Raw genomic sequence first — 18,136 nt, forward strand, 5'->3', positions numbered from 1 at the left:
ATGACAATAACGTTCTCTCACAATCTATAGCCAGAGTATCCATTTTTATACTAGTATAAATATGGTTCCTAGTGTGTCCTACTACACGCAGTAGTCCAAGCAACTAGAGAAGATCCAAAATGATCAAAGGCTCCAAGAGTCCCAGATCTTCCTTGAAATATGTGCATCAGCATTTACTGAACCAATATTTGGGAAATTTCCAAAATAACCTAAAGTACCAAGACCTCTAATTCCATGAACGTAATTCTATGTCACAACCTTTTAGCACATTTTTTTTTTAAAGACTAAGGAATTTTTAAAGACACTTGTCCTACGCTCCACCTCACTGCCCCAATGCCTGGTTGGCTCCATCAGAAGAAACGCTGTTCTTTACACAGCCAGATTTGGTAATAAACAAATTACGGTCTGTTGTTTTGCTCACTACTGGTCCTGTGTTACACAGCAGAAGCAAATGACCAGAGCATCACCATGCCCTTACAAGTGCTTTTCTACACACTTTGCTCTCTTCCACTTCCCATTAAAATAGCAATTGACTGCTAATTCCTCTCCCACCCCCCTGTCATTCACTCCCCAGAACAAAAATTCTCAGACTCAGCAAGACTACAGTATTATCAACTAGAAAGATGTCAAGGTGAGGTATTTAGAATAGAATTAGGGTATGAAGCAGCTGGAGGAGGGGTGGCGAATCTATCTTTGGACTCCATCGCTGGTAGCCAGCACAGGCAATGTTCAGGGATGAGGAGTTGTTTTCCAGTATCATCTGGAGGGCACCAGGTTCCCTACCCCTGGGCTACAGAAATCCTTGACCTTTGTGATACCTCTTCTCCCTTACCATCAACTAGGCTGATATAACAGAATAATTATTTCTCTTTTCCTAGAGTACTGAATATGAAAAAGCAGAACGCTCCCAAATCCATTCTGTATTCAGTTAACAACTGAGATGGTTCTCAGATCCCCCAATCCTTGGTGCCCAGAATAGGAAGTAAGAGAAATGCACTATATCGCTAGTGTTCAATATATCACTGACTGGTGGCTACTGGATAAAACAGCTCAGCTGCAACCAGAATCTAACCTGCGGTAGCCTTTCATTTTACACTGGTTCATTTTTTAAACTGTTCCAATTAGATTTGCAGTCCCAATATCAGAAACGCACACCAAGCAGACTAAAAATCTACCTCCAGCACGCAAGGCTGGATTGAAAGCAGAAATTGATATGCAAGCTATGCAAGACAGCTTGGTGTGCACATCTGAGCTTCTAGTCTTTTGCATCCTGACCTAAGCAGTGAAAGAGGTCCAAGTGATCAGAAAAACACAGCACGTTAATGTAGGAAAACAAATATGGCATTTTCTTGCATTTACATTTTCTCAGAAGCTCAGGTGCCACAGACGAAGGTGCCAGAGATTAAATTCTGACTGGTTGTAAATGGAGGGCTGTGTGCACCAAAATCAAAATTCTGTACTCAGAAAATCTAAATTTAGCTAATTATAAATTATTCATGCTTACATATACTTGCTTATCTTGCATAATTTATTTTGGTTCCATTATTAATGAGGAACAAGAATCTACACAGGGCATCAAAACCCTACCCTTCTAACCAGTGGGAATCCTATTCACATGTCCCCACTCCTCTACCTAAGATGTAGTAGGCATGTCTGTACACATCTTCACTCCCAATTTAAACCATGAAAGCAGAGTGCCTCAGAATGCTGCCTTCGGGCAGAATATTTAAAATCTGCCTCTGTGCAGGATTACAGCACACACAAAGCTCTGAATACATCTAAGCGTTGCCCCAAAGAAGACTGCAGTGTGGATGCATTACAGTGGTACCTTGGGTTACATATGCTTCAGGTTACAAACTCCACTAACCCAGAAATAGTACCTTTGCTTCAGGATGAGAACAGAAATTGTGCAGCGGCAGCGCAGCAGCAGCAGGAGGCCCCATTAGCTAAAGTGGCGCTTCAGGTTAAGAACAATTTCAGGTTAAGAACGGATCTCCGGAACGAATTAAGTTCTTAACCCGAGATACCACTGTATGTGCAACAAAAGCCTGAATATTATCCAGAGGTGGGGAACATTTTTTCCGCCCAAGGTCCACATTCCCTTCTAGACAACCTTCCAGAAGCCACGTGCCACTGTTGGGGACGCCCAGAGGGAAAAAGCAGGCAAAGCAATGCATGTGCACTTTTTACCTTTGTATACTAAGCCAATTTCTTCACATCCACATATCCCTTACTACGTTCCAGCCAGAGAAGCAAGGAGCATGATCAAAAACATTCCAGCCAGGCAAAAGTACTCAAATGAGAATGCAAACAGGACTGGTGGCTCAGGAGGGAGTGTGGCCTGGAGAGAGTCCCGAGTGCTAGTTAGAGAGGCCTGGAGGGCCACATGCCCAATAAAAGCTGTAAATGGATGCAGCCTATAACTGTAGACACCCCTGACATTAAGTTGCCAAGATATAAGTAATTTCACACACAAGGTTGATTTCTTACCAAAAGACCCTCCATTATTTGGATAAGCACTTTTAAGGCCACCTTGTTAGTACTACCTGCTTGTTTGATATACTCTTCAAGTATGAAACCTGGCATACCTTATGCGCTCATTCTCCTCTACCTCTAAAGATCAGTTAGTTGGAGCACTCTCTTCTGATTCAAAACCCCAGATCTGGAAGCATCAGAAGGCAAAGTCCTCACATTGTTTGAATGTCCAAAATGGGATCCATAAAGCTCACACAATCTTCTCGGGTTCAAATGCAGTACTGACACTATGTAATGCAGATGAGGAACCTGCGCAGCTGGACAACTTCCACAATCCCTCACCACTGGCTAAAAACCCAACAACAGCTAGAGGGCTACAGTTTTCCATTCCTGATCTAGTGCTAATTGTAACCGATTTCTCATGATCCAATGTTCTAAAGCAGCCTTCCCCAACCTTGTTCCTAAATGTTGTAGTCCAACAACTTCCATCGTCCCATCAGTTGGGCAACTGTCAAGGATATGGAAATCAGTAATCCAATAACATCTGGGGGGGAAAGGTTGGAGAAGATGCTTTATAGAGCACAAGGCTCTAAAGCTATGGGAAGAACAATGTTAGTCTTTCTTACATGTTGGATCTAATCTAGTCTTCACCAACCTGGTGCATGCCAAATTTTTGGACTGAAACGTCTATCAGTCCAAAATAGCTGGAGGTCACAAAGTTAGCGAAGTTTGGTCTAACCATGGATCCCCATGGACCACCAATTTCTTTTAAATTTTCAAAGCAAAAGTACATACTTAAGAGTAGCTTTAAATGAGGGCATAACTAACCTGTGCAACAAGTGCCCTGCTGACTGACCAAGGTCTACACACTCCCAAGCTTTCTTTCCAATAACCCCAGAAAGCAGCAGGTACAAGGAGATTTGCCAGAAAATAATCAGTGGTCTATGACCACTCACAGATCACAGCCTACTTTCTGCTATTAGCAGCTGCCAGAATATATTGACTTCAGTAAAGATTTTATACTTTTTATCGTCTTAGTTTTAACAAATTACCTGAACCAGAATAACTCGAGACACTAATTTATGTCCATACCTCTACATTTTACCAATTGCTAAACTTAAAATTTGTATTAGATGGGACACTTTAGATAAGCTTCCACTGATAATAGCTTTCAACCAATCAATTTTCCTTTACAGCCTAACAAAACAGCAACAGGAGGTATCCAACTACGTTATACCCAAGTCCATTGATTTGGAGTCAACTCAGAGTCGGATACCATCCTATGAATACAGAGAAAGTTCTTTGTAGCCCTTGTTGTGAAAAGGTAACATAACATCTAGAACTATACACTGGTGTGTGAATTCTATGGGGATCGAATTGATACTTCTTTTAATTAAGAATAGGTGTTTTTCCCAGTCCTCCTTCAGACACTACTAAATGTGAAGTGTAAGCAATTGCTATTTCTCGAATATTCAGAGACAGAATGTAGAAGTAAGAGTTTGTATACAACTACAAACCATCTCTTACTGAGGTGCAGAAATATTTTCTTTGGTGTATCTTATATACATTTTATAATGAAATGCTTAGCTTGAAGATTTAGAACCTTAAACACTGATCTACCAATCCACTTTCAATTGTGTCAGTTATATTTTTTAAATTGGTTGTACATTAATTTAAAATGTTTTCCTGTTTGTAATCGTTTTCTTATGAAAATTAACTAATGCTAAAGAGCAATGGCTAAGCACTTTCCAGTCCCATTGATTTCTGAGAAAAAATACGTATCCTCTTCACTCCCCCTTAATGAGGCTTCACTTTTGCTGGATCACGCTCTTAAATATACTGAATGGCAAACTCTGTGTGCAGTTCAAGATAAGCAAAGAACTTCAAAAATATTCTTACCATAGAATGCATAGTTATAAAGAAGCAGGTTCAGTATTTAAATACTTTCTGTCTGCTTGGTATGCTTACAGAGTTACCGTATTTTTCGCTGTATAAGACGCACCAGACTATAAGACGCACCTAGTTTTTGGAGGAGGAAAACAAGGGAAAAAATATTCTGAATCCCAGAAGCCAGAACAGCAAGAGGGATCGTTGCGCAGCGAAAGCAGCGATCCCTCTTGCGGTTCTCGCTTCTGGGATAGCTGCGCAGCCTGCATTCGCTCCATAAGACGTACACACATTTCCCCTTACTTTTTAGGAGGGAAAAGTGAGTCTTATTGAGCAAAAAAATACGGTAAATCCATTTTTTCATATTCTTATATGCCATAGCCCAAGCCAACTTAAGCAGCAGGAATTCAGTATGTTAAGAAAAATGTACAGTTTACCTTTCAGACAAAGATGTCCCTCTAACCAATCCAGAGGGGCTGACCAATCCTGTGAAGAAATAACTCACTATTATGGAGCAGCCATTAGAGCATCCCCCAGCATCACAAATGAACTGCAATTAAAAGATACTGGGGTAAACAATAAGAGGGAAAGTACAAACAACTGTGTAGTTTTAATTCAAAAGTGAATCAACTCAATTCACCTGAACGATCCTCTAAGAAAAATCATTAAAGGAATACTGTTAATATAGCAGACTGCATTTCAAGTGTGAACATCTAAATCATCTGTGGCATTCGCACCATCAGAGTAGACTGCAATCCTATACACACTTACTTGGAAGTAAGTTCCACTGAACTTTACAGGATTTACTTCCAAGGAGTCATGCACAGGATTGTGCTGATGATGGTCCTAATTACTCAGATTTCAATAAAGGATGTGTAACCACCTCTTTCCATTTCTTTATTTAAAAGGTCTGTTTTCTTAAAAGACAACTGAGGGGAAATTCAAATTACTTGCCAAAACCCAAGACAGTTGTGACAAAAATTTAAACTGTGCCTGTTGATACCAAGCTGTGTTCTAATATGCTCCATCATTACTCAAGCAGATCTGTTGTATCACTTGCCAGAATTCAATATCCTCACAATATCTGAATCACTTAAAATCTAAGTATGACTATCTCTTCACATTCAATGACCTTCCTATATATATTCCATGCAGGAAAAGGCATGATCAAATGATGAGCATCTGCTTATGTTTCTAGGTATGCACACAACACCAAGTGTGCATTTTCACATGACTGCATTGATTTTAATACAGAAAAGTGATGTCCTGGACCATATAGAAAGCCATGTGTGAAGCAGCCCTTTGAGCCAGTATTTAATTTACCCAACAGAAATATCCGCATTTATTATTAGGAACAATGGGTGGTATCCAACTAGTCATACTTGGTAGGCTCACTGAAATCAACAGACTTAAGTTAACTTAAGTCCATTGATTTAAATGGGTCTATTCTCAGTACTACTAAGTTAGATACCATCCAATAGCTCGACCGCTCAACTATTTGCAGATTTAAAAAAAGGAAATCAGAAATCAACTAAAAGTGACATTAAATGACAAGTTTGAATTAGTACTCAGCCATCCTGGAAGTCATAGCACTTTGGGTGAAAGCGAGTTAGTAAGAGATATACCAGTTACCTAAGGACTTAGGCGGCTATAATGAGAAAAGTCTAAAAGCAGTAAACCCAGCTCCCTAGAATTACAATTTAGTTTGACCTCTTAAAATCCCTTACCTGTTTAAGTGTTTTAAACAGCAGTTTGCCTTGGGAACACATAATTTGTGGAACACAATCGTTGCATCCGTGTGTTGATAAGCACCTGCTGCCTAGCAATCATCCTGCGTGAATACAGGACAGTGCTAGTGTTCTTTATCCACAATAGGTTAAACATTTCAAGGCAACCAGAGCAAGCTTGTATTTCAAGATGTCTTCCATCTGCATGTCAAATGGCAACTAGTTAATTCTAAGACAGAATGGCAAACATGCGGTTTCTGCAGCCACGGTGCAGGTGCAGCACTGTTCGCTTCCTCTTGACCTCTGGTGGTGTGACGTCAACCGTGCCCCGTAGTCTCCTGCAGCAAAGAGTTGTACTCCTGCACAGTGGGAACAGCTTTCCAAAGCTCAAGGTCCCCAAATGCAGGGACACATTTTTCAAAGTGTCACCACTTTTTTCCTCCTCTCATCATCTGTACTACAAACTACAAGTTTGCAGTGGTACCTAGGAAACGATCAAGGTGGCATGCACATCCAAGGTGTGTAGACAATTTGCTTCAAAACTGGTCAAGAGCACCAATACCAATGGTACAGGTTTTAATGACAGCATTCTAGCTCTCAGGAACTCTTCATCCATTCAGAACTACACCCAGGACTGCACAACTCTGGTGAAAAGCCCCTGGATGCGGAGGAGCTCTTTCAAGTGTGTCTGGAAACGCGCTATCACTTAAATTTTTTTGAGTTACTTTTTCTTTTTTTCAATTTGGTGGAAAGGTTTCTATGCGCAAGATGCAAAGCAATTTCAAACTTTCTTCAAACTAAAATCAGAACTAAGGCCAAACAAGTTAGGTGAACAAAACAAATCAAGAACTTAAAATTCAGGAACTCCAGCTCTTCAAAATCAATGAAGTCCCAGATTTGTACACTGTTCTGAGACTTAAAGATGCTTTCCCTGTTTCTTGCATGCCAGCAACAGCACCATTTCCTCGTAAAGATGAGGAGATAGCAGCCATTGATCCCCATTCACCGTAAACAATGGGACACAGCAACACAACAGACTAGATTCTTCAGATCTGATACAACAGGATGGTCAATATCAATGCGTAGGTCTCCCTGCTTCTTGTCTGAGACCCATAACTATCAGATCGAGGAGGAGGAGGAGCGGCGGCAGTGGCAGCAGCAGCAAAATACCCCCACAGCTGCAAACAAAGGGGTCAAAGGTTTGTTGTCAATTCATTTCCAGGCAGAAAAACCACTTTCCTCAAAAGAAACAATTTATTTAGAATGAAACAAAATTAGCTCGACTGTGAGCGCATGTTTTGAGTGACAGCTAGTTTAAGCTGTGTGAGCCATAAAAAGGTTTTTTTTCCTTTACTTTTGCAGAAATCTTGTGTACACAGCACAAAGCAAAGAGGTCAATTTTCCACTTAAAACACGGGCATTGGCATCACATTAGCAGATACACAACTTTTTTTAAGCTGCCATTTTAGTAAAATGCACAAATACTAAACAGATAAGCTTTCTTCCATGAGGCCCATGTAAATTCCACACAAGCCAAAGCTTTTCTTCGCAAAGGTCCATTAGAGCTTGGAATCCCTTGTTGTCTTCGGCAGTTCACCAGCCTTGCTTTCAGGAGGAAAGAAGAGGTTATTCAGTACAAGTGTTTACAACAGAGTTGTCCTCTCCCTACATTAACAGATAATTTATAGAACTACAAGGCTTTTCCTGAATATTCTAGGGAAAGTCTGAAAGCACCAATCACCCTTCACTGGCACAAAACTTTTGAAATGAATTAACATCTATATATAGATGCACAATGAATAGCCCAGTTCGGAGTAAAATACAGTTCGGAGTTATTCAACTGAACTGGTAAAAAAAGGTAAAAACCCAGGAGGAAAATCAATTCACACAATTTCGCTTTTTCAAAAAGGCAACTCAAACAAGAACATGAAAGTTAACTGTTCTGTTTGTATGTGTATTTTCTCACTTTACTGCATATTACTAGCAGCAAGCCCACTAGTTGCAGGAGGGAGGGGAAGCCAATGATATACATCAAATTCCACCAAATTACATCTGCACAATTCCACCCCCCAGTTTTTCTAAAGTATTGCAGTTTGGTCAAATACAACTGGAAATGTTTATATTCCATGACACATCTGGAGTATCTATTCTTATCTACACAAATTAAATGGAAGCCAGGGTAAGTTACTATACATCTTATTTTTACATTGATTTCTTCACTTCTAATTCATATTCAAATTTTATCAAGTGCCCCCAAGTATAGTTCCTGGATACACTTTTGTGGTAACCTCTAGCTTTTCCATTTAACCATCTAATTCCAGGAGGTTTTTCCATGCACCTTTTCACTCTAAATCATGGCCAGGCTCCAGCTGCTTGCTTAAGACACCCAAATAAGTTATCTCTTTTGCCTATTATACTCCTAGGGAAGTGATCCACACTGAAGATTGCTTTTAAAATGCTATAATCTTGCCTCCACTTCAATTGCTCCCATTTGGACCACCCATGTAGGAAGCCATTCTACAGAACACAGAAGTGGATCTCACAATAATGAGGTAGCCTTAAATTCATGCCATGTTGCCAGCCAACAGCAGTCTTTATGCTGAACTTTCAAGCATGCAGTCACTGGCTAACAGCCAAACCGCTGTTTAAAGTTTCCAATTGTAAAAAAAAAAAAGTATTAATGGCAATATGCCACTTTTCCCCCCTAAGCAACAAAAAGTGGCTATTAAATGATGTATCAGAAAAATATAATTCTCCATTCTAACGCAATACACTGTAATGAATGAAAACAGTTGTGAATATATGCACCAATCAAGTGTGCATCGCTCATACTGAAGCTCCATAATGCCATATACAGAGAAAATAACTCTGATCTGTTGTGTATAAAAGTGGCATTAAATGCAACATTTGCTAGTGAACTCTTACCCAGATGGCTCAAAATGATAATTGCTCTGCTATGCACACTCAAAAGTAAATACAGCCCCCCAAACTTGTATTTAGATTTTATGGCGGTTTTAACTAAGTGCTGTGACATTTAATGTTGCTTGTCAATTGTTATACCCTACAAAGGGCTCCTAAAATGCTAGGTTTCCTTTTCTAGCTAACAAATGAACCAGATTTTTTACTAAATAATAATAAAAAATTCTAAGTAAGGATTTGGAAATTGAAATTGCCCATTTCACATAACCTTAACATACTTCAAGTCATGAAGATAAGCAGCAATGAACATAATTTGTTTCCAAAGAGGAAACCCCACAGTGTTGAGTTTTTCTGACACCAGTTATCAGTGGCTTGCTTGTAAGCAAGACTATTCATACATTTTTTTTGCAAATTCAAGTTCTGTAGGGCTTTTCTCAAAAGAGCACTGCATATTGGAGAATGGGTACTATTGTTCACAAGTATAAAGGTTTTGAAGGGTTACATAAGTGGCCTTCCATAAATGACTCAGAAGTCTAACATAGAGATCAAGCTCTGTTACAAAAACCGTAAGAGAATCCACTCTATATGCCACCAGTGCTTGACAAGTGCAATAACATGGATAACTCAGCAACAGTCATGTTATGCACTAATTGGAAACATAGGCCTATCTTACTGAGACTTTGTCTGGAAGCAGAGAATATATGAAAACAACTCCCTACAGAATTCTCATTAATAGTAAGGAAAGTGGCTAGATTTTGCATGCACATTGAAGGGCTCTTCAGCCCACAGTTCAAAGTTTTCTTCCTTTATTACAGGGCAGCAGACATTTTCAGTGTGTGCTGGTGGTTATTTGAAACTTGCAATTACTCATCAATGGGTTTTAGGGTGCTAAAGCTGTTTTTCTGAAAAAGTGAAAGGATTGACTGATTTCAGAAATCTAAAAAGTGACTTTAACATGCTTCTCAATTTAAGCTTACAATGAGCAACGTGTTGCTTTTACCAAGCCACATTTCAAATAATGTAAATCTTTATACCTGGGCAAAACCATTTTACACCAAGTGGAAAACAGCACTCTTCATTACTCAGAGGCTGGTACAATGCCTTAGAGGGTTAATAAAATGTTTGAATGAAAAGATTAGAAAAATGAAGCCACATGTCTGAACTACTTCCCCCCTATCTATATCAGGATGTTTCTGTGGAGTTTAAAAAACCTCATTTCCCAAAAAAACAAATTATGTTCTTTGAATAAACTGAACTGCTTCCCCAACACTTGGAAATACAAGACTGCAAAAATGTCAAGATTAAAACAGTGCAATCCAGACTATAAAACCTTGCATAATGCCCATTTTTTACCTGAAAGTAACTACCAGGTAGCATTCACTTCTATTTTCATGGCTATAAAATGATATTGAAATGGTTATGTGGCAGAACTTTTTACAAAAGTTAAGTGCCATCTCAGAAAATTATATTTCCAAGTTACATTTTGGAATTCACTGTCCCTACCACAATTAGCAAGGGCAATAACAAAAATGCAAGTAATCACAGTTGTCTTAAAAGCACCTGCTTCTTACATACTGAAGCGCAAGATGTTCATGGATTATAGCAATGCTCTTGGTTCTTTATCATGTATCACAACTACAACCCAAAATGAATAAGATATTCAAAAGTACACCTGTGTACACATTCTTTGTGGGCATGCACTTCTATGAACTTGGCAACAAAATTAAAACCCAGTGAAAAAAGCCTAGTGTACCACAAAAGATAAAGTATCATCTGCCTTGGGGAAGTCAATCCTGAATCAATTCAAACTCAGATGTTATTTTCAGGTTCTTGATGGAGGGATTATTTTGATTTCAAGGCTACAAGCCCAAGGCCTTCACTTAACCATAGGGCTCACAATGGGCATTTGCTTTAGGCATGTGATTCTGTATGAGCCACAAATGCTTTAAATCTGGCCATTTAGATTTGTAAATGTAGGGAAGTTTTTACGTCTACTTTAAAGTTATGAAATGAAAGAGGACAAGAAGTTAAAGGGTATTTTTTTTAAAAAGGGGGGAAGGGAGAAAGAAATATGCTTGTTCTGGGATTCATATTTTAGTTGAAGCAGACCTTCCATTCCTGCTACCTGCACATCAGCAAGACAGTCATGGTAGCCTAGCCTTACTAAAGAACAGCTAACAAGTCTGCCTTCTAGAGAGTTTATAGAAAACTGAGGGGAGGTAAGATTAACTACATATCTAATTAAAAATTATACTTGGGGAAGTGGCTAAGGCTTATCGCATAGCACCTGGCAGACACTGGAACAGAGGGGAGGGGGGCTGTGTGAAGCAGCAGGAGAGAGCATAGAAAGTATTAGGGCTTTAAGATGCACCACGGACAATGATCATGACCAAATAGTCATCCTCTGATTTAGCCAGGGCCTTGGCTGTAGAATCCAGGAACTGCTGAGAAAAATCACAGGGTGGGAAAGCATGCAAGACCCCGCTGTTTTCTTTGTCTTTATTGCCCCCTACTGGGAGGCTTATCACCCCAGCTGCCTGTTTTTGTTTAAGATAGGACACCAGGTTTCTGAGCGGCCGCTGTGTAGAGGTGGTGTTAGCTTCACCAGCCCCAGATGAGGCACGGTTGTCTGTGGTACCAGGCACAGCCAGAAGAATAGCATATCCATTGGGCCCTGCCACTTTGATACGACGGGTAACTTCATCCAGCTTGGGCTGGTCCAAACGGAGGCGCTGTGTGATCTTTAGCTGGGCCACTTTGCCACCAGTTGCTCCTTCCACCAGGAGACTGCTGGCCACACTCAGATCCCCTTGAAGTAGATGCATGTTAGACGGAAAGTTGCTGTTCTTCAATAGAAGCATTCCTTGCCAGGCCAGGCACAGTTTGGGGGATGACCCAGACTTTGAGGTTCCATCCTGCTGCTGTTGCTTTTGAGGTGGAGGTTTCAGCCGAGATCCTCCACCACTGCTGCCTTCGGATGCATGCTCATCCTTTTTAGCTGGACTCTTGCATTCTTGGGTGGTAGCAGTGGTAAGTGTGCGATGCTTTCTTTCCCTCTCAGAGCTTTTGCGGTCACGCTTCTCACTCTGGCTTCGCTCCAAGCTACCCCTGCGTGGCTCTCGGATGGGTGAAGGGCGCTCCAGCAACAGCAAACGAGAGGTTGGTCGTTCTGCATCGCTACTATAGCGGTCTCTGCCCAGACTTGGCTCAGGACTACGATCTTGTGGAGAGGCTGCAGCAGGACAGTGACGCTTGCGAGATGAAGATGATCGTTCACTGTCCGGCGAACGGTCCAAATGCCGCCCCCCATCTTCCACTAGCCTTCGCTTCCTGGGTAGATCCCTACTGCTTATGACTAACTCCCTTTCCCCACGAGTTCTTTCTAGAGACCAACCATCTCGTCGGCGTTCCAAACTTTCTAGTGTATCATAAACAGTTGCTCTGCTCCCCCTGTCCCGAACTGGAGGTGGGGGAGGCACCCACTCTGTCTCAGGATAGAGATCTCTGTCACGATCGCCATACACTAGGGGTGGAGTCCTATCCCGAGCACCTCGGAGTGGATCCGATGGGGCTCCACGATGTGCCCCAAAGGCAGATGTCTCTGCTACCAGATCATAGTGAGGAGGCGGTGGAAGTGGCAATGTCTGCAAATAAGGTTGCTGATAACGATGCTCAGTGTCAGCAAAGTCCACCCGGAGACGGCGGTCTGGCCCACCCAAAGGAAAACCACGCATGTGGCTACAAGCAGCTTGTGCAGCATCCAAGCTCTCATACTGGATGTAAGCCCATGAGTCACCTTTACGATAGTCAATGGTGCGAATAGTGCCAAAACGGTCAAACTCCCTGGCAAGAGCAGCCAATGGTACCCAAGGCCCGAGACCACCCACCCAAAGTCGTGTCGTTGGGGTGGCCTTACCATAGCCAATTTTGATAGGGTTACGCAGCAACACTTTACCGGACATAGCAAGTTTAGCCCGGTGGGCCATGTCCAAGTTTTCAAACTTGAGAAATCCATAGGTGCTAGTTTGACCTCGGGATGGCCTCTTGATGTCCACCTCAGTGATTACCCCAAAGCGGTCAAAACCTCGGCGTAGATCCGATTCAGTCACCGATATGTCCAGATTGCCGAGGAATAGGGTACGATTGGCTCTCTGGTCATCTTCGGGGCTAATCTCTTCCTCGCTGGCTGTTCCAGTGCCACCAACCCCACGAAATGCTGCTGCTGCCACCCCGGCAACTCGATCCAGACTGTAAGCCGGCCTCACGCGGTCATAGAAGCCCCCATAATCTCGTTCTCTTTCCAACTCCCTAGGCAGAGGTGGCGGAGGCGGAGGAAGGCGGCCCAGGGCAAGCTGCTGCAGCCTGAAGTCTCTGTATCCCAAGCCAGCTCCTCCACCAGCAGGAGAAAGCGCCCTCTGAGTAGCCCCAGTGGAGGGGTGTCTGATGGCTGCAGGTGCCGCACCTGCTACACCCACCGCTGCTGCTCCGTAGGGAGATTCCTTGTCCAAAAGGGCAGGAGAACGGCTGGCGCGACGCCGGCCGCTCCCCCCTCCGCTGCTGCTCCCCACGTAGACAGCCTCGATCTTCAGCGGCCGGTCGTAGAGAACCAGGCGGCCGCGAGCATGCTTGGCAGCCCGGGCGTCCTCGGGGCGCCGGAAATTGACGAAGGCCACCCGCTCGTCGCCAGTGCCGGTGCCGGGCGGCAGGCGGCTGATTTTGACACTTACGTCCCCGAAGCGCTTGAACTCGTGGAAGAGCCCGTCCTCGATCGCCTCGTCGCTCAGCGCAGAGCCCAGCTCGCTGATTTTCAGCGTCTTGTACTCACTGCTGCTGCCGGAGTCGGAGGGGGGCGCCCGGGAATCGCCGCCGCCGCCGCGGCTGCCCCGCGAGGACGACTCCGCGTTCTTGCTGCTGCTGCTGCTGTTGCTATAGCCGTGGCGGCTGCTGCTCCCGCCGCCCCCGGAGCTGCCCACCGTGGCGGAGTCATACTCGCGGCTGCTGGCCCGGCTGGCCTTTTCCAAATGAAGGCTCCGCCGACTGCTGCCGCCGCCACCCTCGCCAGAGCCGCCGCTCGCCGACTTCCCGCCGCCGTTGCTCGGCTTCTTGCTGCTCCGCTCGCTCCGCGCCGAAGAGGAGTCCTCGCCGCCCCGGGACCGTTTGGCCTTGGCAGGAGAACGCTCCTTGCCCTTCATGGCGGCGAGCGCCAGCAAGAGGGAATCGCGCGCCGAGTATCGCGCCTCACGCACCCGCCGCCATCTTGGAACCCTCCTGCACACGGCAACTCCGCCCACTTCGCATCCATTGGACGACTTAACCGAGGTCCGCCATTCTAATTGCACAGAAAGTCTGTCAGTGTGAGGCGAGGGGAAGGGGGAAAAATCGGCCCAGAGCCCCGGAAGCGGAAACCCTCCTTCTTAACTAGCGCTCATCATCCTATTAGGCGAGGCGCCCGTCACTCCGAAGGTCCGTGAGCTCCGCTGAACGGCGGCAGCAGGAGAGTCACACTATAGGCCGGCTATGGAGAGGCTACGAGCAGGAGCTGGGATTGGGTTGGGCAAAAATCCTGTCAGTCGTCTTTATTTCTCCCTCCGTCACATCCCGAGTCGCCCAAGCATTCATTGGCCATTTTCTTCGAATCTGGGCTCCTGTCTCTCCCTGTTCCTATTAGCGTGGGACCGGGCGGGGCGGGGAGGTCTCGCGCTTCAACTTTGATTTGATTGGATGTTGGCGATGCCCAACTCGACCGTTTCAACTGGCGGCTGGGATTCAGTAGCCGTCCGCTCATTGGCCTGTCGAGGATTGTCGCTAGAGTTGAGGCGCGGCCTTGCTCGTTTGATTTGGCTGAGGCGCGAAGGCAAGGCGGCGTTGGTGGTTCCGCTGGGAAAAGCTCGGAGCCTGGCGTTTCCTGCGTACAGCGTTTCCTCCATCGTCACCGGCCTTCGTCCCTCAGAACTCGCCCTGCCTCCGCTGCAGAAATACGGAAGACCGCCCAGAGTCCCGCACTGATAAAATGTCCATAAAAACCTCTTTGCCTTGGCTCCGAGAGTAGTATATAAGACATTACATACAGTAAAAACACCGTAACATGAATATACATTCAGTACTTCGAAATAATAAACGTTAACTTTGAAAGTCCAAACGAATAAAAAAATTGCTTAGGTCCTAACGCCCACCACAAGTTCTGCAACTGAGGAGGACTCTTCTGTGGTATCCAGATCCTAAACCTCCATGCAGTCCTAGCGACAGCTGCAGCCCCCTCTTTTTTGTTTTTTTCGCTGAACATTTTAAATAGGCTGCTTCGTGCAGTAATTGATGCAGGTATTCCAGTGGTACAGTTTTCACAAGCCCTGTTGTGCCAGTAGCAGGAGCAGCCCAAGATATTTTGACACCCGAAGTGAACCACAAAATAGCATCCTCCTCCCTGCCAGTGAAGAAGAATGGCTGAGTGAAAATCCACATCAGGAACAAGAGGGGGATAAAGATCTACAGCGGGATCTGTGGATCCTGCCGCCCAAGGTGGGCTGGCCCTGGTCAGTAGTGGTAGGTTCATTACCCCCACATGCAATTCCTGGAAAGTGGAGGGCTCAGTAAGTGATCTAGGCTGCTTGCACTGCAATAAAATGGACCTCCTGAGATGCACAGGCGGCACAGAGATCACTGAAGACCACATTTGAAGTTGGGCGGGAATTTTCCATTCATGCAATATACACAGTATTGGCAGGTAATGACCCTAGTTTTCAGGAACAATTGTACCGTTCAAACAGAATCCACATAATCTACAATGTGGTCCTATATATGTATACTTAGAAGTAAGCCCCATTGAATTTAATGGAACTTTTCCCCATGTAACTGTATTAGATGGTACCCAAAGAGGAGTATCAAAATAATTTCTAGCAGATTTACAAACTTCTCACAGTCACACCATTTGACATTATTTGTAGCAGGGGAAACCTGATACAAAAACATATACTGTGTATGGATACATAAATCCGTATAAATACCACTTCACTCTGGAAATGCAACAAATCCTAACACTTTGATGAATCTTTAAGATGCCTGGGGAGGAGTCACGTGATTATTGCCTGCAATAAGTCCCACTGAACACAGTGGGACGTAGATAAGATTGTCTTGTTAGGATGGCCAGATGCAAAGGAGGTCAGGGATTAAGGGTGTACCGGTAGCTTCTCCCTCTTGTACACAAGTATTAAAGATGCAGGTGCCCTGTAATCTTTTGTATCTGACAATACATAAAACACTCCTTACCTCCTGAATACAGTGGAAGCTGTTAATAGTAATTAGGTAGAGTCAGGGATTTTATATAATTCTTTAAAATAATTCTCCCCTTTCTACTTAGCTTTTTAAGGATTTCAGACGATTTGTATCAAATTAATTAAAATAATTTATAACAACATCCAAAAAGTGTTCAAACAGAATTCATGTTTATTCAGCTTTAATTTCATGTCCTAGTTCTAATTCAGGTTAGTGGGTTCTCTCTTTAGTAGAGGTTTTAAAGCAGAAAAAGAAGCAAAAACAGGTGAATAAAGCCTTTTTTATTGAGGCTTTTTTATTGATTAAAAAAATACATTGTGCATAATGTATTTGTTGTATTAAAACTCTGCAAGAAATAATGTATTTCTTGTATTAAAACTCGCTGTCTATGAAAGTTAATTTCATCTTAAATGTCTTCTATCTGTGTATACTCAGGAGCAAGCCCCGAAAGTGTTAATAACATCCGGGAGCAAGTCTCATTGAGCTCAGTCTCAATACACAAGCTGCACTGAAATTAGTGGGAGGTGTGGAAGAGTTCTACCATAGTGACAATAATTTCTTACAAGATTTGGTTCATTTCAATGAGATTTGCATAGGAAAATTTCCTAGCAGATGGATAGCTTGAGAGTCATGTTCTGCCCAGTGATTATCTCAATCATGATAATCTGTGAAAAGACAAAAGGAACAGTTTACCTAGAAAAAGCTATTTCTGCCAGTATCATAATGCTCTTATATAAATCTATAGTGCAAGCACATGTACAGTTCTGGTTGCTCCATCTCAAAAAACAGCTGGAAAAAATGATAAGGGAGTTAGAGCAATTTTGCTAGGAGGAATGCCAGTACACTGGGTAGGGGGTTGTTTAGGGGGGGGGAGGTGGGAGTGGGTATGAGGGAGATTTAGGAAATTATGTGAAGTGTGGAGATGGTGAATAAAACCTCCCGTAATACCAGAACCAGGGATAATCTAATGAAACTGATTAGCAGTAGTTAAGGGCACACTATATGTGTGTATATATGTATTCCCCCCCCCCCCATCTTTGAGGATACAAACCCTTCTAAGATGGCATGCAAGTAACAGAGATACTTTAATAAAACCACAGCAACAATTTTGGAATATAATACTTTACCAGGATCCTTTCCACAGGGCATGTGATAGTAGATAGCCCAGGTTGAGGAGAGAGAGAGTTCAGCTGCATCAGGCTCCCTGATGGTCTTCCTCAGAATACAGAAGGAAGTACTTCACACAATACCAAATTAATTTCTAGAATTCATTGTCACAAGATGTGGTGATTACCACCAACTTACAGGATTTTAAAAGATTTAAAGCATTCCAATTATTTGAATTTCTTATTATTCTTTCTAATTGCCACTTCTTCACATTTTGTGCTGCAGTTCTCCTATCCGAAAATGCATATGAAATTGTGTACGTAGGGAGGAAATTACATAAACTGCACAAGCAAAATAACATACAAAAAAGAGCATTATATATGGGAAAATTGCTTGCAAAAGGCAAAATTGCATATATACAAAATGTGTATATTAGGAGAAACCTGGACTAAAATGCTGAAGACTTTTCAGGAGGACTGTAAAAATATCAGAAAATACAGTAATTCTGAGATGTGGCAAACTGACTTAGGATTGACAAGGGCCGTAATGGGAGTCTCTACTACTGGTGCTATGGGAGAGGTCTTGGTCCCTTGTGCCTCCTGAGCCACTATGCCTTCATCAAATGCTTTTTTGCCTGGGTGGATTTTGTCCATCAATGCTCCTAGCTTGCCGGGATGAAATGGGGGGCAGGGAAACAGGCTGTAGCCTTGAGATAGAGAGGCCTGAAAGGCTGAATTTGGCCCCCAGTCCAG

At 43.3% G+C, this 18,136-nt stretch overlaps 1 protein-coding gene across 1 annotated transcript; it reads right to left on the reverse strand.

Moving 5' to 3' along the window:
• Nucleotides 1–7,324: 7,324 nt before the first annotated feature.
• Nucleotides 7,325–16,554, reverse strand: RBM15 (RNA binding motif protein 15). Its single transcript, XM_082228580.1, has one exon. The coding sequence runs from the start codon at nucleotides 14,198–14,200 to the stop codon at nucleotides 11,369–11,371; it is 2,832 nt and encodes a 943-aa protein (XP_082084706.1). The 5' UTR covers nucleotides 14,201–16,554; the 3' UTR covers nucleotides 7,325–11,368.
• Between the last annotated feature and the right edge of the window lie 1,582 nt (nucleotides 16,555–18,136).

The sequence above is a fragment of the Podarcis vaucheri genome, assembly GCF_965113315.1.
Source record: "Podarcis vaucheri genome assembly, chromosome: 6".
Lineage (NCBI taxonomy): Eukaryota > Metazoa > Chordata > Lepidosauria > Squamata > Lacertidae > Podarcis > Podarcis vaucheri.

Coding starts and splice junctions, on each gene's coding strand:
- RBM15 (XM_082228580.1), bottom strand. CDS start 14,200: ATGAAGGGCAAGGAGCGTTCTCCTGCCAAGGCCAAACGGTCCCGGGGC.